Source organism: Nomascus leucogenys, chromosome 7b (genome assembly GCF_006542625.1).
Source record: "Nomascus leucogenys isolate Asia chromosome 7b, Asia_NLE_v1, whole genome shotgun sequence".
Lineage (NCBI taxonomy): Eukaryota > Metazoa > Chordata > Mammalia > Primates > Hylobatidae > Nomascus > Nomascus leucogenys.
In genome coordinates this window covers 104,289,219-104,312,069 of record NC_044387.1, presented here as the reverse complement: position 1 = coordinate 104,312,069, position 22,851 = coordinate 104,289,219, and the positions used below count along the sequence as shown (strand labels likewise).

Genomic DNA, 22,851 nt, shown 5'->3' with positions numbered 1-22,851 from the left:
AATGTTGCATTTTCTTTTCATTTTAATGCGAAGGATGATTGAGACAAAGGTCTGGTCTAGAAATTATAACTCTTATCTCATAATTATTCTTTGGCTTCCCAAAGCAATGCAAGCATATAACAGGCATTAGCATGGGGAGCTGGCGATGGAGTGCAGGCGCCCAGATAGAATGCAGGCACCGGCAGGAAAGCGCGCAAGCCTGAAGGCACCCGCGCAGCCGCTTCTCACCGCGCATTCTGGTGTGGGGCGACTTGTTTCTGGTTCCTTCCTGTTAGAAATGATTAACTGGTTGAGGGGCTCATCGAGGAGGGTCCTGGCATTGCTGTCTACCCCTGTCTAGAGGAGCGTCCTGGCATTGCTGTCTACCCCTGTCTAGAGGAGGGTCCTGGCATTGCTGTCTACCCCTGTCTAGAGGAGCGTCCTGGCATTGCTGTCTACCCCTGTCTAGAGGAGGGTCCTGGCATTGCTGTCTACCCCTGTCTAGAGGAGGGTCCTGGCATTGCTGTCTACCCCTGTCTAGAGGAGCGTCCTGGAAGGCACTGGGAAGTGCTGAACACATCACCCTGGGTGAAGATGTTATCTCAATTCCTAACATAGTGCTGACTGTACAGTGGCCACCTTGTCCTGGTTTGCCTGGGACTGTCCTGGTTGTCAACCTGAAAGTCTTGCATCCCTGAAACCCTCTCAGCTGCAAACCAGGAGAGTTGGTCACCCTGTTTGGTTGGCACAACCCCGCTAGCAAAACAACCCAGTTCCTCTCACCTCCTGGCTCTTCCAGCCGTCTCTCTCTGATGGCAGCTTTCTTTCAACCTTTCCCACCCAGCTCTTTCGAGGGCTCCCCCGCTCTTGGAGTTCCCGGGATTCTGTCACTGCAGAACCCTTGGAGCGACCCCACCCTCTTTATTTGGACTCCCTGTGTGGACTCCTCATCCTGATTGCTCCTCTCCATCTTCCTATCCCACTGCTACACACACACACACACACACACACACACACACAAGCACAAACATTAACACACACATGCAACACAGACACATAAACACACTCACATATACACATGCACACACATACATGCTTACACTCATGCACTCACACACACTCATACACAGGCACATACACACTCATGCACACACACATTCACACACGCATGCACACACGTGTTTACATGCATGTAGGACGCATGCACACAGCTGCGTCTCCACTGACTGACTCTCCCGTCAGCCTCCTGCTGTGTACCCTCTGCTGAAGGCCTCCCTGGGGCCTGAGCCTCCCTCCCTCCTTCAGGCTCGGGCACCCACTCCTGGTACCGACTTACTCTGGAGTCAATGCCCAGCAGCTGCAGCCCCTTCCTCCCTCACTAAAGCTGAGCTCTGTTAGGGAAGGAGACGCCCTCCACCTCTGTGCCCTCCACCCCAGAAGCCTAGCCGAGTTCCTGGCCTGAATCCAGAGCTCAGTGCCTGTCCGTAGAACTGAATAAACCGGCCCTGAAATCATGGGCTTCTCCCACATGCTGGCAGGGATGTTCCACCGTCGCCTGGGACTCCTCTCACCTGGGGCACCCCACTCCTTCTCTGCCTGCATGGAGTGGATTCCCTCCCCACCAGTTGAGGAGTGGGGAGCCACCCCTCCAGCACACGTTGCAGGAGAACCGGGTGCTTCCTGCCACCCACCCTGGGAGTTGGCTGCCCACCTACAGTGGGATCCCACTTAGAGGCCCTACTCCCCCTGAACACACACACACAAGCCCACCCTCTACCCTTGTTTCTCACCTTCGGCCAGATCTGGAGGGCTGGGGCGCCTCCCCGGATGTCACTAGGTGGCGCTGTGTGGCAGTCCCTGGGCCCCGCAGTGGCTGGATGGGGTCAGCAGGCCAACCGGGAGCTTGCAGATCCACAGACGGAGATTCCCGCTGTGGAGGTGGAGAGGTGTGTGGCAGGCCCTTCTTCATGGGCCTGGCCTCAGCTGTATGCCCTTGAAAAGATAATGTGGGGTACAAAGCAAAGGTGCTAAAAGCCACTGGCAGGGCAAAAGGAAGAAAATCATCGCTGCAGCATTGTGAAATGAAGGCTGAGTCCATCACTTACACTACACAGTTACCTGTGCACCTGACCTGCCAGGGGGCTATGATTTTTTCATCGGGAAGAGCAATTGTTTTTCTGGGGCAACTTGTTATTTTAATAAAAACGATTGGATTTACCTATGACTAGAAAGATCCAAAATCACTTTCAGGGCTGGGGTTTTCACTGCTGTGTGTGTTTATTTGTGGAATCTAGGCTGTAAGTTTTAAATCAGGCCATCAGTCTTCATCTCTCTTGCTTCTGTTCTTTGTCATGGGGCACACACAGACTATGAGGTTCATAATCGGTGAGGTTGTTAATAGCAAAAGTGTTCTACTTCGTGCTTCAGTGCTCACTGCCTTGTAGACTGTGAGAGGGAGAAGCAACACATTAAATTAGCTGACGAGACTAAATTGGGATGTGTTGTGCTCATCACCACGGACAGATAAGGAAGAAGAAGAGAAAGTTAGAGATGCAGTAAGTGAAAGAAACCTTCCCATGGAAAAACACGAACCACAGCTGGAGAAGGAGGGACGAGGGATGCAGGAAACTCAGGAAACAGAGAAACTTGGAAAGCTGCAATGCGAGGGGGCGATTTATGGGGTGAGAGCAGATGGCTGTGCAATGTGATATGACAGCTAAATAAGCACAAGCAGGCTCAGCCCTCACGACCCACACCGCCCGGCTGCATACTGCCCGGGCGCCTGGCCCCATGGCCAAGGGCATCTGCGGACCAGACCGTTGCCACCTATTGAGCACCTATTGTGTGTCAGGGACTTAGCAATCAGTCCCCCACAGACCCTGCAAGGTGGCCAGGACCAGCAGGGAGACTGCAGCTCAGAGAAGTGAAACAGCTAAGATCCCAGAGCTAGAAAGTAGCAGCTGGAATTTAACCCACCTAACTGCACCAACCCAGTTCCAAAATCCTGTTCGTGCTTTGTGTCTGGCCACGCTCCGTGAGTGAGGATGTGAAGTGCAAGGTGACACTTCACTGGCCGCTGCCAGTAGGAGCACTGCAGTGACCTCTGGCAGTGTGGAGTGGAAGGGGCCCAGGCACAGGGAGACAGATTACCTGGGTTCCAATCCCAGCCCTGCCTTGCACTAGCTGTGTGACTCTGACTGTTACTTACTTAACCTCTCTGAGCCTTAGTCCCTTCAACTACAAAATGGGACAAATGCTGTCATCCCCACTGGGATGTGTGATGGTTAAGTGGACGTTGGTGTCAGCTTATGGCGAACTGCTTGGCTCACTAAACACATGATACTAGTCTTGTGAGCCAACCTGTAAATTGCTGGTAGCTTAGCGGTCTTGATTCTACTCATTCATCACGACCAGCCTATTCTACCTCCTGCATTTGAAATAGTAAGTATTTGTAATATTGAAACCTGCCTAGCAAGGATGGGCCGTTCGTCCTTGGTGAGGTCTTAGAAGAATGAGTGGCTTCTGTGGTGCATGGCTAGGCTTGTGCTCAGCTGGCTGCAGCCTCTGTAGGACTTGCAAAGCCTTCTCTCAGCCGTCTATTTCATAGCAAGTGAGCAGCTGTAGTCTAAGAAAATTGGGTTCCAAAGAAAAGAAGGGTGATGGGAAGTGATGGTTCTGGAACCCATCCCAAAGGAAGAGTGGTTGAGGGAAATTAAGGTCTGCGAAGCCTGGACAAGGGGAGCAAAGGTGCCGTCTTCCAATGTGTGCATTAATGGAGGAAGGGAGGCTGGCTTGGAGGGACCAAGGCCCAAGGGCAGGGCTAGGAGGAAGAAGGGCAGGGTGGGCTGCATGGGAAAGGGCGTTGGGATGTGCTGAGGAGACCCCTCTGGGCTCCAGCTGCTTTGCTAGGAAATGTGATTAGATAGATACTGGTTCCCTAAGATTCTCCATCAACTGGATATCCCGCCATTCGGTTCAATGCTGACAACAATACCTGGAGTTAGAGTGGGCCTCACAGGTCAAGGGGCTCCATCCCACAAGACAGCCCCCACTCGGAGGCCAGCCACAAGTTCCAGGTCCCCAGGCTGCCAGCACCTGTGTTTGATTTGGCTACATTCGAGGGGTCACATGACCCTACTTCAGGTTTGATCACTCACTAGGACAAACCACTGAACTCAGGAAAGCACACTATATTTAAGATGACTGTTTTATTGTAATGGATGGCCCTTAGAGAGGCACCACATAGAGAGGCCCGTGGGAAAGAAAGCATGGGAGGTGAGGCATGCAGAGCTTCCACTCCCGAGGGGCTCCGGAACCGCACGCCTCGTGGGCTTCACGTGGGGCTTCATGGCGCAGACGTGAGTGAGGAAATCATGGGTCAGGTGATTGGACTCAGTCTCCAACTCCTCTTCCCTCCCCTGGTCTGGTTCCTCTGGTGGCCAGCCCCCACCCTGAAGCTGTCTAGCCCCCAGCCCCAGGACCCCTCTCAGTAGCATTAACTCAGGTGTGGGAGAAAGTAGCTCCTTATGAATGAAAAGCGAAAGACATTCTTATCACTCAAGAAATTGTACCCCTGGTTTTAGGAGCTCTAGGTTAGAAACCTGGGACAAAGACCAAATACATTTTTTATGACACCACAGATACAGTTTCACATCCCTTCTGCCACTAACTTACTATATTTAGTGGCTCTAAAACTGATTATGGGAGACAATTCAGCCCCATATAGGGAAACAGCTTGTTAACCAGAGTGCTTAGCAATTGAATAGGCTGCTGCCCGAGGTCTGAGCGGCCTGGAGCAGGAAGTGCCCCAGCGGAGGTTGGGTGGCCCAGTCGGAGTGCAGAGGAGGAAAAAGCGCCCCCGCGTGGAGTGGCGGCTTGGAGCAGATGCCCACTCAGAGCCACGGTCAGCACGCAGTGTCATGTGTCTGCCTTGCTTGGTTTCAGAATCGAGAGATGCTTCCGTTTTGGATGAATAGCACCGGCAGGCGGGAAGGTTGGCAGCGTGGATGGCACGGCTACGACAACGAGCTCATGGACATGCGGGGCATCTTCCTGGCCTTCGGACCTGGTAGGCGAGGAAATGACCAGATGCTCTCAGACCCTATTCCCAAGGAAGTGTCTGTAAGGGGGGCTACGGGTGCCAAGAGAGGCTGCAGGGATTTCCTTACAGACCCTCTTTATGAGCCAAGCTGAGCAAACCCAGCCGGTCATGCAACATCTTTTGCTGGCCTCCTTTCAAATGCTTCTTGGGTTTGGCAAATGTAGCCAAATACTTCGCCTTGTAAATTTTAAATCCTGAGTGCAGTGAAGAAAATGTATTCCACATGTTTGTGATTCATTTTTTACCTAATTCATCAAAATGTTATTTCATAGCTATCTGATGTCCAGGAAAGCTTATCGGACACCAGGTTGCTGACAGCTGTGAGTCTCACAGTTGATGCGATCACTTCTCGGGGTCTGGCTCTTCCATGGTCCTTTCCGTCTAGAGCACCCACCTCAGGGAGGCTCATTTAGTTTAGAGCCCAACCAGAAGCTGGGATGTGCTCAAGGGCAGGCGCGGAAATGACCTTGAGCCTGACTTTGAGAATGAGCCAGAATGATGAGGGTTGCCTTGCATGAGAGCAAATTTGCTGTGTCTTCCTTCACCAGATTAATTCCTAGGGCTGGAGGAGAGGAGAGATGGAGAGGGCCTATCTGGTTATTTGATTTAACAGATGGATCCCTGTCAATTCATACTTTGGAAAAGTTTGCCAAACACTCTGAAGATCTTACTACTACCTGAATACCCTCTTCTCCCAAAAACAAAAATTAAAAAGGGAGAAAAAAGCATCCAACAGCCATCAATCATCAGTTGACTGGTTCATGAGCTATCCTTCTTTCTTAGCACAGTCCCTCCTCCTGTACTAAATGTAAGCAGCTTACCCTGATACCTGTATTCTGAATGCCTTTTTCTAGATGTTGGTCAAAATGTTTCAGCCCGCAAAAGTCCACATTTGCCTTTCAAATTATAGGTTAGACATCACATCTGCAAGCTCTGCGAATCTCTTCAATGTAGTAAGATCAAAGACGTATGTCAGTCAGCATCCCTCATTCGGCCTACCATGGTTCACTCTACTTTCCACAAAATGCCTGTTAAGAACTATGAGGTGTCAGTTTCTGCAACCTCCGTGGGTGCCTGGGCTTAGGAAACATATTAGTCCAAATCCCTCTCCACGTGCTCTTCAGGTTCCCAAGTATTCAAGGGAGCATTAGAAGCAGTAGCAGCAAATTCGTGGAGCACTAATAGGGTTCATGATGTTGGCCTAAGAGAGGGTTCTGAAGATGCCTGAACATGTTGCCTTTAACCAATGATAGTTATCAGGTGCTCCCTGTCAGCCGAGCCCCAGGTCAGATATGCAGAGCCCCAAAGCTAAAGGAATTAGGAATGGAGCACACTGAGGGCAACTGCTGGATTACATTGGATCCATTCCAGGGCCATGGTCTTTCTTTGGGAGAACATTAGTCAGCAAGGCTTTCATTCAAAAGGATGGCACCCTCCATTCCCAGATGAGGGAAATAGGATCATGAATGCAAAGCAGTGGTCTGGGAAGGACTATATACAAGTGAGAGTCTCAGGAATATATATATATATATATATATATATATGTTGTTTTTTTTTTTTTTGAGACAGTTTCTTCTCACCCAGGCTGGAGTGCAATTGTGCCATCTCAGCTCACTGTAACCTCTGCCTCCTGGGTTCAGGCAATTCTCCTGCCTCAGCCACCTCAGTAGCTGGGATTACTGGAGCCCACCACCACGCCTGGCTAATTTTTGTATTTTTAGTAGAGACGGGGTTTCACCATATTGGCCGGGCTGGTCTCAAACTCCTGACCTCAGGTGATCTGCCCGTCTCAGCCTCCCAAAGTGCTGGAATTACAGATGTGAGCCACCGCGCCCAGCCAAGTCTCAGGAATATTTTAAAGCAGAACCAAATCTAGCCCCAAACCCCAAATTTTAAACAAGGTACCCAAAGCTGCATTAGCTCAAAGTTAAAATTCAGTGAAGAGATTCTGTCCATTAACAGAGGCCTCCGTCATAGGCTTCTTTAAGACTGAAAGCTCCCAGTCTTTTACAGACGATAGATGACCCCTGCTGAAAATGGACTGTGCTAATTGCAAAATGTTTCCAGGCAGATACAGCGTGGAGAGCCTCCCGCAAACCATCACGTTCTGGCCCCAGTTCTCATGAAAGATTAAACAGCTTTACACACTGGCTGTTTACTGAGAAGAAAATTTAAGAGCAAGGCCTTTAATAGCTATCTAGCTGCACTTTGAGATAAAGGTGCATCCCTCCTGATTAACTGTATGTGCTTCTCGCTTAGGGAGAAAACGGCATCATCGCGGCTGCCCAGATGCACCCTTAGAAGTCAGTGAGTCTGGTCCAGCAAAGAGAAAGGGGAGTAATTCTGCAGGAGAGCCTCTCTCTCGTTAATCTCAGTTTCTAATTTGAACAGTCTAATCTTGCCCTGGAGAACTCCACGTTCGAGATAAGGCAGCAGGAGTGTGAGTCAGTGAGCTGCCTGCGAGCTAGCAAGCCTTACGGGGAAAGCAGCCCCAGGTGGCCAGGCACAGTGTAAGCCTGCAGAACCTCCTCTCTGTAAGAGACACATCTCTCATATCCAAAAACATGTAAACGCGCGAGGATAACTGGGACTCTCTGTCCATGTCTGAAATGCCATCTTGAGCTAGTAGAGCCTGTCTGGGTCCTCAGTTGGATCAGGCATTGTTTTGCTCTTCAGGAATTTTCTAAACGCTTTCTCATTCCAGCCTGGATCATTTCTGCACTGAGCCCAAAGCACTATCCCTGCAGAGCAGGAGGCCAGGAACTAGATGGGATGGGAAAGAAATCTCAATTCTCCTTTCTGCTTAAATGCACAAATTCTATTTCATATTTTCAATGTAAAAAGATATTTTCTAATACTTTTGTCAGAAGAATTTGATCTCAGTTTTTCCTGTGAAGTGTTAAAGAAGAGGATTTTTGTTTTGTTTTGTTATTTAGAGATGATCTCTCTCTCTCATCGAGGCTGGAGTGCAGTGGCATGATGGCTTACTTGTAGCCTCCATCTCCTGGGTTCAAGAGATCCTCCTGCCTCAGCCTCCTGAGTAGTTGGGACTATAGGCACACACCACTGCACTTAGCTAATTCTTTACTTTTGCAGAGTTGAGGTCTTGCTATATTGCCCAGGCTGGTCTTGCACTCCTCAGCCTCAAGCCATCCTCCTGCCTCAGCCTCCCAAAGTGCTTGGATTACAGGTGTGAGCCATAGTGCCCATCCAGAAGTGGATATTTGAAAGGCTGGGGGACACCTGGGCTTGCTCTGGTCCACTGCCTCACATGCCCTCCCACCCACACACAGCAAGGTATTGCCCCATGTGGCAGTAGGATTATCACATCCAGGTCACATGAGAAGAAGGAGATAGAAGAGTTGCTTCCATATCCCTGGAACAACTGTTCCACTAGATTCTCATGCTGCAGTTGATTCCTGGGCTAGGGAAGTGTAACTACCATCCTCATCTGATTGTCTGATCTGCCTGAGCGGGGCTGGGATGCTGGGGCAGCCCTTCCTTTCTCCTCTCTGGGCAGGTTTTACATTATGATTATGATTATGATTAAGATTAAGATTATGATTATGATTATTATTTTGAGATGGAGTCTCGCTCTGTCGCCCAGGCTGGAGTGCAATGGCACGATCTTGGCTCCCTGCAACCTCCGCCTCCTGGATCAAGCAATTCTCCTGCCTCAGCCTCCTGAGTAGCTGAGATTACAGGCACCTGCCGCCATACCTGGCTAATTTTTGTAAATTTTGTAGAGACGGGGTTTCACCATGTTGGCCAGGCTGGTCTTGAACTCCTGACCTCAGGTGATCTGCCCGCCTTGGCCTCCCAAAGTGCTGGGATTACAGGTGTGAGCCACTGTGCCTGGCCAGGTTTTTCATTTTTTAAAACTAATTTTTACTCTGAGGAGAAGCTGACCCTTATCCTCCATGCCCCTGAAGAAAAGTGAGCCCTCCAAATAACTTACAAAGTGAATATATTCAAACCACGATTTGCCCTTGTCATACATATTTCTTAATAATAGTAGTGACCATTTACTGAGTATACACAATGTGCGAGGAACGATGACTTTCTATGCCTATTTCCGCAGGTCACCCAGCTAGTGCATGCTGGGTGCAGGCTGGTGGTGGAGCCCACACACCTCTTTATATTGCATTCAACTTTAATACTCCAAAGGCAGCAAAACGTGCTACTTGGGCAGTTGCCCTAGGATCTAACATACTATGTGGCAGAAGTATCTATATCTACCTTTTTTCCATTTTATAATTCCAGGATAAATAGAGGAGCAGAATTTGGTGTTGATACCTCTGCAGTATATTGCTGTGTGTTGTTGTTTGTTTGCTTTTTAACTAAAGTATTTAGGATTATTTAGCAAAGCAATTACAAAGATTCTTTTCTTTTTTTTTTATTTTTTATTATACTTTAGGTTTTAGGGTACATGTGCACAATGTGCAGGTTTGTTACATATGTATCCATGTGCCATGTTGATTTCCTGCCCCCATTAACTCGTCATTTAGCATTAGGTATATCTCCTAATGCTGTCCCTCCCCCTCCCCCAACCCCACAACAGTCCCCGGAGTGTGATGTTCCCCTTCCTGTGTCCATGAGTTCTCACTGTTCAATTCCCACCTATGAGTGAGAACATGCGGTGTTTGGTTTTTTGTCCTTGCGATAGTTTACTGAGAATTAATGTTTCCAGTTTCATCCATGTCCCTACAAAGGACAGGAACTCATCATTTTTTATGGCTGCATAGTATTCCATGGTGTATATGTGCCACATTTTCTTAATCCAGTCTATCGTTGTTGGACATTTGGGTTGGTTCCAACTCTTTGCTATTGTGAATAGTGCCGCAGTAAACATACGTGTGCATGTGTCTTTATAGCAGCATGATTTATAGTCCTTTGGGTATATACCCAGTAATGGGATGGCTGGGTCAAATGGTATTTCTAGTTTTAGATCCCTGAGGAATTGCCACACTGACTTCCACAATGGTTAACTAGTTTACAGTCCCACCAACAGTGTAAAAGTGTTCCTATTTCTCCACATCCTCTCCAGCACCTGTTGTTTCCTGATTTTTTAATGATGGCCATTCTAACTGGTGTGAGATGGTATCTCACTGTGGTTTTGATTTGCATTTCTCTGATGGCCAGTGATGATGAGCATTTCTTCATGTGTTTTTTGGCTGCATAAATGTCTTCTTTTGAGAAGTGTCTGTTCATGTCCTTTGCCCACTTTTTGATGGGGTTGTTTGTTTTTTTCTTGTAAATTTGTTTGAGTTCATTGTAGATTCTGGATATTAGCCCTTTGTCAGATGAGTAGGTTGCAAAAATTTTCTCCCATTCTGTAGGTTGCCTGTTCACTCTGATGGTAGTTTCTTTTGCTGTGCAGAAGCTCTTTAGTTTAATGAGATCCCATTTGTCAATTTTGGCTTTTGTTGCCATTGCTTTTGGTGTTTTAGCCATGAAGTCCTTGCCCACGCCTATGTCCTGAATGGTATTGCCTAGGTTTTCTTGTAGGATTTTAATGGTTTTAGGTCTAACATTTAAGTCTTTAATACATCTTGAATTAATTTTTGTATAAGGTGTAAGGAAGGGATCCAGTTTCAGTTTTCTACATATGGCTAGCCAGTTTTCCCAGCACCATTTATTAAATAGGGAATCCTTTCCCCATTTCTTGTTTTTGTCAGGTTTGTCAAAGATCAGATAGTTGTAGATATGCAGCATTATTTCTGAGGGCTCTGTTCTGTTCCATTGATCTATGTCTCTGTTGTGGTACCAGTACCATGCTGTTTTGGTTACTGTAGCCTTGTAGTATAGTTTGAAGTCAGGTAGCGTGATGCCTCCAGCTTTGTTCTTTTGGCTTAGGATTGACTTGGCGATGCGGGCTATTTTTTGGTTCCATATGAACTTTAAAGTAGTTTTTTTCCAATTCTGTGAAGAAAGTCATTGGTAGCTTGATGGGGATGGCATTGAATCTATAAATTACCTTGGGCAGTATGGCCATTTTCACGATATTGATTCTTCCAACCCATGAGCATGGAATGTTCTTCCATTTGTTTGTGTCCTCTTTTATTTCATTGAGCAGTGGTTTGTAGTTCTCCTTGAAGAGGTCCTTCACATCCCTTGTAAGTTGGATTCCTAGGTATTTTATTCTCTTTGAAGCAATTGTGAATGGGAGTTCACTCATAATTTGGCTCTCTGTTTGTCTGTTATTGGTGTACAAGAATGCTTGTGATTTTTGTACATTGATTTTGTATCCTGAGACTTTGCTGAAGTTGCTAATCAGCTTAAGGAGATTTTGGGCTGAGATGATGGGATTTTATAGATATACAATCACGTCATCTGCAAACAGGGAGAATTTGACTTCCTCTTTTCCTAATTGAATACCCTTTATTTCCTTCTCCTGCCTGATTGCTCTGGCCAGAACTTCCAGCACTATGTTGAATAGGAGCGGTGAGAGAGGGCATCCCTGTCTTGTGCCAGTTTTCAGAGGGAATGCTTCCAGTTTTTGCCCATTCAGTATGATATTGGCTGTGGGTTTGTCATAGATAGCTCTTATTATTTTGAGATACGTCCCATCAATACCTAATTTATTTAGAGTTTTTAGCATGAAGGTTGTTGAATTTTGTCAAAGGCCTTTTCTGCATCTATTGAGATAATCATGTGGTTTTTGTCTTTGGTTCTGTTTATATGCTGGATTACATTTATTGATTTGCGTATGTTGAACCAGCCTTGCATCCCAGGGATGAAGCCCACTTGATTATGGTGGATAAGCTTTTTGATGTGCTGCTGGATTTGGTTTGCCAGTATTTTATTGAGGATTTTTGCATCAATGTTCATCAAGGATATTGGTCTGAAATTCTCTTTTTTGGTTGTGTCTCTGCCAGGCTTTGGTATCAGGACGATGGTGGCTTCATAAAATGTGTTAGGGAGGATTCCCTCTTTTTCTATCGATTGGAATAGTTTCAGAAGGAATGGTACCAGTTCCTCCTTGTACCTCTGGTAGAATTCGGCTGTGAATCCATCAGGTCCTGGACTCTTTTTGGTTGGTAAGCTATTGATTATTGCCACAATTTCAGAACCTGTTATTGGTCTATTCAGAGATTCAACTTCTTCCTGATTTAGTCTTGGGAGGGTGTATTTATTGAGGAATTTATCCATTTCTTCTAGGTTTTCTAGTTTATTTGCATAGAGGTGTTTGTAGTATTCTCTGATGGTAGATTTTATTTCTGTGGGATTGGTGGTGATATCCCCTTTTTCATTTTTTATTGCGTCTATTTGATTCTTCTCTCTTTTCTTCTTTATTAGTCTTGCTAGCGGTCTATCAATTTTGTTGATCTTTTCAAAAAACCAGCTCCTGGATTCATTAATTTTTTGAAGGGTTTTTTGTGTCTCTATTTCTTTCAGTTCTGCTCTGATTTTAGTTATTTCTAGCCTACTGCTAGCTTTTGAATGTGTTTGCTCTTGCTTTTCTAGTTCTTTTAATTGTGATGTTAGGGTGTCAATTTTGGATCTTTCCTGCTTTCTCTTGTGGGCATTTAGTGCTATAAATTTCTCTCTACACACTGCTTTGAACGTGTCCCAGAGATTCTGGTATGTTGTGTCTTTGTTCTCATTGGTTTCAAAGAACATCTTTATTTCTGCCTTCATTTCATTATGTACCCAATAGTCATTCAGGAGCAGGTTGTTCAGTTTCCATGTAGTTGAGCGGTTTTGAGGGAGTTTCTTAATCCTGAGTTCTAGTTTGATTGCACTGTGGTCTGAGAGACAGTTTGTTATAATTTCTGTTCTTTTACATTTGCTGAGGAGAGCTTTACTTCCAACTATGTGGTCAATTTTGGAATAGGTGTGGTGTGGTGCTGAAAAAAATGTATATTCTGTTGATTTTGGGTGAGTTCTGTAGATGTCTATTAGGTCCACTTTATGTAGAGCTGAGTTCAATTCCTGGATATCCTTGTTAACTTTCTGTCTCATTGATCTGTCTAATGTTGACAGTGGGGTGTTAAAATCTCCCATTATTATTGTGTGGGAGTTTAAGTCCCTTTGTAGGTCACTCAGGACTTGCTTTATGAATCTGGGTGCTCCTGTGTTGGGTGCATATATATTTAGGATAGTTAGCTCTTCTTGTTGAATTGATCCCTTTACCATTATATAATGGCCTTCTTTGTCTCTTTTGATCTTTGTTGGTTTAAAGTCTATTTTATCAGAGACTAGGATTGCAACCCCTGCCTTTTTTTGTTTTCCATTTGCTTGATAGATCTTCCTCCATCCCTTTATTTTGAGTCTATGTGTGTCTCTGCACGTGAGATGGGTTTCCTGAATACAGCACACTGATGGGTCCTGACTCCTTATCCAGTTTGCCAGTCTGTGTCTTTTAATTGGAGCATTTAGCCCATTTACATTTAACGTTAATATTGTTATGTGTGAATCTGATCCTGTCATTATGATGTTAGTTGGTTATTTTGCTCGTTAGTTGATGCAGTTTCTTCCTAGCCTCGAGGGTCTTTACAATTTGGCGTGTTTTTGCAGTGGCTGGTACCGGTTGTTCCTTTCCATGTTTAGTGCTTCCTTCAGGAGCTCTTTTAGGGCAGGCCTGGTGGTGACAAAATCACTCAGCGTTTGCTTGTCTGTAAAGCATTTTATTTCTCCTTCACTTATGAAGCTTAGTTTGGCTGGATATGAAATTCTGGGTTGAAAATTCTTTTCTTTAAGAATGTTGAATATCGGCCCCCACTCTCTTCTGGCTTGTAGAGTTTCTGCCGAGAGATCAGCTGTTAGTCTGATGGGCTTCCCTTTGTGGGTAACCCGACCTTTCTCTCTGGCTGCCCTTAACATTTTTTCCTTCATTTCAATTTTGGTGAATCTGACAATTATGTGTCTTGGAGTTGCTCTTCTCAAGGAGTATCTTTGTGGCATTCTCTGTATTTCCTGAATCTGAATGTTGGCCTGCCTTGCTAGATTGGGGAAGTTCTCCTGGATAATATCTTGCAGAGTGTTTTCCAACTTGGTTCCATTCTCCCCATCATTTTCAGGTACACCAATCAGACGTAGGTTTGGTCTTTTCGCATAGTCCCAGATTTCTTGGAGGCTTTGTTCATTTCTTTTTATTCTTTTTTCTCTAAACTTCCCTTCTCCCTTCATTTCATTCATTTCATCTTCCATCAGTGATACCCTTTCTTCCAGTTGATCGCATCTGCTACTGGGGCTTCTGCAATCTTCGCGTAGTTCTCAAAACTTGGCTTTCAGCTCCATCAGCTCCTTTAAGCCCTTCTCTCCATTGGTTATTCTAGTTATCCATTCTTCTAATTTTTTTTCAAAGTTTTTAACTTCTTTGCTATTGTTTTGAATTTCCTCCTGTAGCTCAGAGTAGTTTGATTGTCTGAAGCCTTCTTCTGTCAACTCATCAAAGTCATCCTCCATCCAGCTTTGTTCTGTTGCTGGTGAGGAACTGCGTTCCTTTGGAGGAGGAGAGGTGCTCTGCTTTTTAGAGTTTCCAGTTTTTCTGCTCTGTTTTTTCCCCATCTTTGTGGTTTTATCTACTTTTGGTCTTTGATGATGGTGATGGACAGATGGGTTTTTGGTGTGGATGTCCTTTCTGTTTGTTAGTTTTCCTTCTACCAGACAGGACCCTCAGCTGCAGGTCTGTTGGAGTTTACTAGAGGTCCACTCCAGACCCTGTTTGGCTGGGTGTCAGCAGCGGTGGCTGCAGAACAGCGGATTTTCGTGAGACGACAAATTCAGCTGTCTGATAGTTCCTCTGGAAGTTTTGTCTCAGAGGAGTACTCGGCTGAGTGAGGTGTCAGTCTGTCCCTACTGGGGGGGTGCCTCCCAGTTAGGCTGCTCAGAGGTGAGGGACCCACTTTAGGAGGCAGTCTGTCTGTTCTCAGATTTCCAGCTGCATGCTGGGAGAACCACTACTCTCTTCAAAGCTGTCAGTCAGACAGGGACATTTAATTCTGAGGAGGTTCCTGCTGACTTTTTGTTTGTCTGTGCCCTGCCCCCAGAGGTGGAGCCTACAGAGGCAGGCAGGCCTCCTTGAGCTGTGGTGGGCTCCACCCAGTTCGAGCTTCCTGGCTGCTTTGTTTACCTAAGCAAGCCTGGGCAATGGCGGGCGCCCCTCCCCCAGCCTCGCTGCTGCCTTGCAGCTTGATCTCAGACTGCTGTGCTAGCAATTAGCGAGACTCTGTGGGCATAGGACCCTCCGAGCCAGGTGCGGGACACAATCTCCTAGTGTGCCGTTTTTCCAGGCCCGTTGGAAAAGCGCAGTATTAGGGTGGGACTGACCCAATATTCCAGGTGCCGTCTGTTACCCCTTTCTTTGACTAGGAAAGGGAACTCCCTGACCCCTTGCGCTTCCCGAGTGAGGCAATGCCTCGCCCTGCTTCGGCTCGCGCACAGTGCGCTTCACTGACTGTCCTGCACCCACTGTTTGGCACTCCCTAGTGAGATGAAACCGGTACCTCAAGCAAAAATACAGAAATCACCCATCTTCTGTGTCGCTCAGGCTGGGAGCTGGAGACCAGAGCTGTTCCTATTCGGCCATCTTGGCTCCAGGAAGATTATTTTCTAATATCTTTAAAAACTTGGCTTTACAGCCCCCAAACAACTCATTTCCTTCAAAAGTTGTAGGGGAACTAAAAAGCACAGGCTCAGGCCTTTATCAATAGCTTAAATCTCCTCCCTCAATTCAACCTTAATGTAGCACTGGGTATTTTGTTGCAAGCTCTGGTTTGGGGCCTAAAAGTGAAGTTGCTTATGTGTATTACTAAAATCTTACATTCACTCTTTAAATGGACAAGTGCTTTGAATTCTGCATCTCATTTGCCCCCTGCAGAGAAGGAGAAATCCCTTGATTGAAACCCCTCCAAAGGCTTGCGGAGTCACCCTCAGCGCCCCTTGCTCTCCATGCTGTGCGTGGCCACCCTACCTGTATGTCCTCGCGTGACTCTCGAGCTTGGGGCCACTCTGGACAGAGGCACAGCGGTTTTCTCCATTAGATCGCTCAGAGCCTGCACATGGATCCCTGATTCAGATACCAGTTTGCTCATTTTCCACATGGCTAATTTATTTTATCTGTTGCTAAAATGCTCCCAAAGAGTGTTCCACTCATCTCCAAATGTATTTAGGAAACATCGCCATGGCTGCTGAGCTAGTCAGCACCGAGAAAACCGCAGGTTCACATTCCATCAAGACCCGTGACCTCGATGGGGCAGCAAAGTGAGAAAACATTCTTGAGTTGCCGTGCGGCCTCTGCAATAGACACTTAGACACTGGCACTCTGGCTGTTGTGCAGCCTCTGCGGTAGACACTCAGGCACTGGCACTCTGGCTGTCGTGCGGCCTCTGCAATAGACACTTAGACACTGGCACTCTGGCTGTCATGCAGCCTCTGCAATAGACACTTAGACACTGGCACTCTCCGGGCCTGCGGTGCCGGGCCCTCTGCGGTAGGACCACTTCGACACTGGCACTCTGGCTGTGGTGCGGCCTCTGCGGTAGACACTTCGACACTGGCACTCTGGCTGTCGTGCGGCCTCTGCGGTAGGCACTTAGGCGCTGGCACTCTGGCTGTCTCTGGGCTCGATAGATGTTCTGGAAAATGACATAGCATTTGATTTGGTTAAGGGCAAGACAGTCACTCTGTGACCATGCAGGCTCTGCTGTGCTCTCTGCAGACATGGAGCAGCATCAGATGGCCGTTCAGCCTCCCCGCAACCCCCAGAGAAAGTGCTGTTGTCACAAAGAGAGCACAGTTATGCACAAAGAAAGTCTGTTTGCTGATTACCTTTTTTTGAGACAGGATCTCGCTCTGTTGCCTAGGCTGGAGTACAGTGGCACTATCATGGCTCACTGCAGCCTTGAACTCCTGGGCTTAAGTGATCTCCTTGCCGCGGCCTTCCAAGTAGCTGGGAGCACACCACCATGCCTGGTTTAAAAAAATTTTTTTAGAGATAGAGTCTTGCTCTGTCGCCCAGGCTGGTCTCAAACTCCTGGGCTCAGGCAATCCTCCCTCCTCGCCCTCCCAACTCGCTGAGGCTACAGGTGTGAGCCCCCAAGCCTGGCTCTGCTGCTTGTCTTTTAAAGAAATTCATCTCCGTGAGCCATAGAAAGCTGTTTCCCTTTCTAACCTACAGCCCTCCAGATACCCTTCTATGTTCACACTCGCTAGGCCACACCCCTCTGATAGAGCTGATTCCCTAATCTCAATGTCACCTGCAGCCTGCATGTAATCCTTCTGTATTGTGTTCAGCCCACATCTGCCCTGGAGCTGCCATGACAACTTGTTCGTTTGCCTTTCCATTTCAGATTTCAAATCCAACTTCAGAGCCGCTCCTATCAGATCAGTGGACGTCTACAACGTCATGTGCAACGTGATGGGCATCACCCCGCTGCCCAACAACGGATCCTGGTCCAGGGTGATGTGCATGCTGAAGGGCCGCGCGGGCACCGCCCCACCTGTCCAGCCCAGCCAGTGCGCCCTGGCCCTGATTCTTCTCTTCCTGCTTGCGTAACTGATCGTATTGCTTGTCCCAAAAAAAAACACCATCAGCAAAGTGGGCCTCCAAAGCCGGATGATTTGCATTTTATATGTGAATAATAGCTTCATTAACACAATCAAGGCCGTGCACATTGTAAATATATTATTCTTGGATAATTCTATACATAAGAGTTCCTACTTGTTAAAAAAGATACAAACCTTGTTTTTCCAGAAGGTAGGAAAATCCTAGCTTTCCATTTGTTCAGTTATATGTCATTTTCTCCTTTCTTTTCACGTTACTCAGGATGAACTCTCTGAGCAGGGACCTGCTCCCGCAGCAACCAAACTTGGAGTGGATATTGTGGCTCTGGGCCCCTCTCTGTCCCACCTTGCACAAAGGAGCCCCTCAGACCAGGCCCTTGTCTGTGCCCCGTCCCCACCCAGGAGCCATCATCAGCGTCTGTGGCCACAATCCTGTACTGTTCCTTCCAACCCTGATAAAAGGAGGTCTGCACGAAAGCAAAAGCTACTGTCTATTTCTGACCCAGCTCATGGGATTTTTTCATCTTACACTGAGCTCCAGAAAGGACGTAACTCAGCATGGATCACCAATCAATCAAAAAATAAATAAATCACTAAGGATTGGAGAACTCATAGAACAAGGTGAAAGACACGAGTCCCCTCCCAAAGTCTGAGTGCACGAAAATTTCTCCCTTGCCTTGAGGAGCAGAAAAGCTTCTGATGGACATGGGCTTCTGTGAGACTTATCACACATAGTACATCATGGCATGAAGCCTGGCACATAGCAGGCCCTGCATGTTGATGGACGAATGGATGGCCTGCCTGCCTTCCCTGCCCATCCACCTGTGCAAAGGCTTCCTCAGACGCTGCCACTCTGTGGCTCCCAATATAGGGTGCAGACAAGAGCAATCCCTGACATGACATTATAGGCTGGGAAAGGGCTGGCTCACTGATGAGAATGTGGAGGCATCAGCAAGGATCTCAGTGGGTTGCTCGGAGAAGTGGTGCACTAAGCCTCAATCCTGGGCACCAGTACCCCTGCAGCATTGCTTGCTCAGCGACAGTCTTTGAGTGGCATAGAATTCCAAAGAAAATGGTGCTGGGTGGAGAACAGAGAGAGCATGATGGAGCAGCATCCCAGTCACTGACCAACTAACTGGTCGTTTGATTAGGAAACAGTTTGGCCAAAGCACCACCTTTGAGACCTAAGTTCTTTTGATACCTTTGAGAAGAGCCATTGAGGCTGAGTTGAAATATTTTTAGCTTAGTCATCTGTGCTATAGGAGAACTTGTAACACAAGAAATAACTGCCTTTTTACATGATCATTCATATCCATTTACATAGATATACTTGCATACACTAGTACTGCATTAAAAAATGAGTTTGGGCTGGGCATGGTGGCTCACACCTATAACCCCAACACTTTCGGAGGCCAAGGAGGGACAAACGAACCCTTGATGCCAGGAGTTCCAGACTAGCCTGGGCAACACAGGGCGACCCCCATCTCTACAAAACATAAAAGATTTTTAAAAAATTAGCCAGGCATGGTGGCACATGCCTGTGGTCTCAGCTACTTGGGAGGCCGAGGCAGGAGAATCACTTGAGCCCAGGAGGTCAAGGCTGCAGTGAGCTTTGATGGCACCACTGCACTCCAGACTGGGCAACAGAGCAAGACCCCATCCCCTACCCCCCACCCCCAAAAAGAAAGAGAAAAAAAAAAGTTTGCATTGACTGAGGTACATCTGCAAGTGAGTCTTTTTGTCAGGAAAAGGCAATATATTAGGTCTCCTCTGGACAATGGAGGCCTTATATGGTGTGTTACCTTGAAAACTGATTATCAACATTCACCTTGATTCAGGAAGGCTGGGTGCTGTCTCCATGCCATGAATCATGAGAGCAAAGGATCACTGCTTAAAAATACTGAATTTACCTTCACGAAAGATTTCTAAAGATTTATGTAATGTGTTTTAAAAGCGCCAGTAAACCATCGGATCAATTGGAAAGAAGGCTACTCTTCAGCCTTTGTTATCTAGCTGAAAACAAATGAGAACTTTCAAAACATTGGCAGTAGTTGTTGAAAAGGACATCTATTGTTCAAAGTTTCTTTCTCCTTAAAGGACGGTGTTCCAATGAATTCAGTGGAGCCCACTCTCCTCCACTGTGGAGGAAGAATCCCTAAGAGATATTCAAAGGATTACATTAAAAGTGGATCATCAAACTCAGATGACATGATTGTATATCTAGAAAACCCCATTGTCTCAGCCCAAAATCTCCTTAAGCGGATTAGCAACTTCAGCAAAGTCTCAGGATACAAAATCAATGTAAAAAATCACAAGCATTCTTGTACACCAATCACAGACAAACAGAGAGCCAAATCATGAGTGAACTCCCATTCACAATTGCTTCAAAGAGAATAAAATACCTAGGAATCCAACTTACAAGGGATGTGAAGGACCTCTTCAAGGAGAACTACAAACCACTGCTCAATGAAATAAAAGAGGACATAAACAAATGGAAGAACATTCCATGCTCATGGGTTGGAAGAATCAATATCGTGAAAATGGCCATACTGCCCAAGGTAATTTATAGATTCAATGCCATCCCCATCAAGCTACCAATGACTTTCTTCACAGAATTGGAAAAAACTACTTTAAAGTTCATATGGAACCAAAAAAGAGCCCGCATCGCCAAGTCAATCCTAAGCCAAAAGAACAAAGCTGGAGGCATCACGCTACCTGACTTCAAACTATACTACAAGGCTACAGTAACCAAAACAGCATGGTACTGGTACCACAACAGAGACATAGATCAATGGAACAGAGCAGAGCCCTCAGAAATGATGCCGCATATGTACAACTATCTGATCTTTGACAAACCTGACAAAAACAAGAAATGGGGAAAGGATTCCCTATTTAATAAATGGTGCTGGGAAAACTGGCTAGCCATATGTAGAAAGCTGAAACTGGATCCCTTCCTTACACCTTATACAAAAATTAATTCAAGATGGATTAAAGACTTAAATGTTAGACCTAAAACCATTAAAATCCTACAAGAAAACCTAGGCAATACCATTCAGGACATAGGCGTGGGCAAGGACTTCATGGCTAAAACACCAAAAGCAATGGCAACAAAAGCCAAAATTGACAAATGGGATCTAATTAAACTAAAGAGCTTCTGCACAGCAAAAGAAACTACCATCAGAGTGAACAGCCAACCTACAGAATGGGAGAAAATTTTTGCAACCTACTCATCTGACAAAGGGCTAATATCCAGAATCTACAATGAACTCAAACAAATTTACAAGAAAAAAACAAACAACCCCATCAAAAAGTGGGCAAAGGACATGAACAGACACTTCTCAAAAGAAGACATTTATGCAGCCAAAAACCACATGAAGAAATGCTCATCATCACTGGCCATCAGAGAAATGCAAATCAAAACCACAGTGAGATACCATCTCACACCAGTTAGAATGGCCATCATTAAAAAATCAGGAAACAACAGGTGCTGGAGAGGATGTGGAGAAATAGGAACACTTTTACACTGTTGGTGGGACTGTAAACTAGTTCAACCATTGTGGAAGTCAGTGTGGCGATTCCTCAGGGATCTAGAACTAGAAATAAATACCATTTGACCCAGCCATCCCATTACTGGGTATATACCCAAAGGACTATAAATCATGCTGCTATAAAGACACATGCACACGTATGTTTATTGCGGCACTATTCACAATAGCAAAGAGTTGGAACCAACCCAAATGTCCAACAACGATAGACTGGATTAAGAAAATGTGGCACATATACACCATGGAATACTATGCAGCCATAAAAAATGATGAGTTCCTGTCCTTTGTAGGGACATGGATGAAACTGGAAAACATCATTCTCAGTAAACTATCGCAAGGACAAAAAATCGAACACCGCATGTTCTCACTCATAGGTGGGAATTGAACAGTGAGAACTCATGGACACAGGAAGGGGAACATCACACTCTGGGGACTGTTGTGGGGTTGGGGGAGGGGGGAGGGACAGCATTAGGAGATATACCTAATGCTAAATGATGAGTTAATGGGTGCAGGAAATCAACATGGCACATGGATACATATGTAACAAACCTGCACATTGTGCACATGTACCCTAAAACCCTAAAGTATAATAAAAAAAAATAAAAAATTTAAAAAAAAACACTCAAGAGAGGCATGAACTTAGACACAGTCTTGCATTTTTGTCTTTCCTGAACTCTTTTGCCATTTTCCTCCTTCACTAGTTCTGAAAATCTGCAAGTTACATAATAAAACTTTAGATATTTGTCTGACAAAGTGTAATTACTCAACTGAATAAATGACTGAGAACAAGTTACAAAAGGAATCATGAATCCTGGTAAACAAGAAAGAAGATTCAGACATTGAGGGAAAAAAATAAAGCTTTTTATTTAAATAATGCATACATTTTTGATGGCTTAATTATTGGTGAAAATTTGTTCCCTTTTATTTTTGTTTTAAAATTACATTGTTCTCCTTAGGAAAATTCCACTTTCTCTAAATGTGTTTTTTTCCATAGGAGTAAAATCTGCTAGGAATATGTATAGACACTTTTTCTCCTGGATTACTTTTCGATTTCACTGCTGATTCCAGGACAAAGATAATTGGGTTTGTCTACCGAGGACAAATGAAAGGAATGAGCCTCAGATTAAAGATGAGATGACTTTTTAATAATCGCCATTCTGACTGGCATGAGATGGTATCTCATTGCGGTTTTGATTTGCATTTCTCTAACGATCAGTGATAATGAACTTTTTTTCATATGCTTGTTGGCTTCATAAGTGTCTTCTTTTGAGAAGTGTCTGTTCATATCCTTTGCCCACTTTTTGATGGGGTTGTTTTTTTCTTGTAAATTTGTTTATGTTCCTTGTAGATTCTGATATTAGACCTTTGTCAGATAGGTAGATTGCAGAAATTTTCTTCCATTCTGTAGGTTGCCTGTTCACTCTGATGATAATTTCTTTTGCTGTGCAGAAGCTCTTTAGTTTAATTAGATCTCATTTGTCAATTTTGGCTTTTGTTGCAATTGCTTTTGGTGTTTTAGTCATGAAGTCTTTGCCCATGCCTATGTCCTGAATGGTATTACCTAGGTGTTCTTCTAGGGTTTTATGGTTTGGTTTTACATTTAAGTCTTTAATCCATCTGAGTTAATTTTGTATAAGGTGTAAGGAAGGGGTCCAGTTTCAGTTTTCTGCAAAACTGCTAGCCAGTTTTCCCAGCATCATTTATTAAGTAGGGAAT

At 45.6% G+C, this 22,851-nt stretch overlaps 1 protein-coding gene across 1 annotated transcript in view; it reads left to right on the top strand.

Annotated features, from left to right (window-relative positions):
• The window catches only part of ENPP6 (ectonucleotide pyrophosphatase/phosphodiesterase 6), a 169,828-nt gene extending 150,765 nt beyond the window's left edge, over positions 1 to 19,063 (top strand). Inside the window, exons 7-8 of the mRNA XM_003271470.3 lie at positions 4,924 to 5,047; positions 17,377 to 19,063. Of these exons, the coding sequence (XP_003271518.1) occupies positions 4,924 to 5,047; positions 17,377 to 17,582 (330 nt within the window). The 3' untranslated portion in view covers positions 17,583 to 19,063. The remainder of the gene's footprint in view (positions 1 to 4,923; positions 5,048 to 17,376) is intronic.
• Positions 19,064 to 22,851: the final 3,788 nt, after the last annotated feature.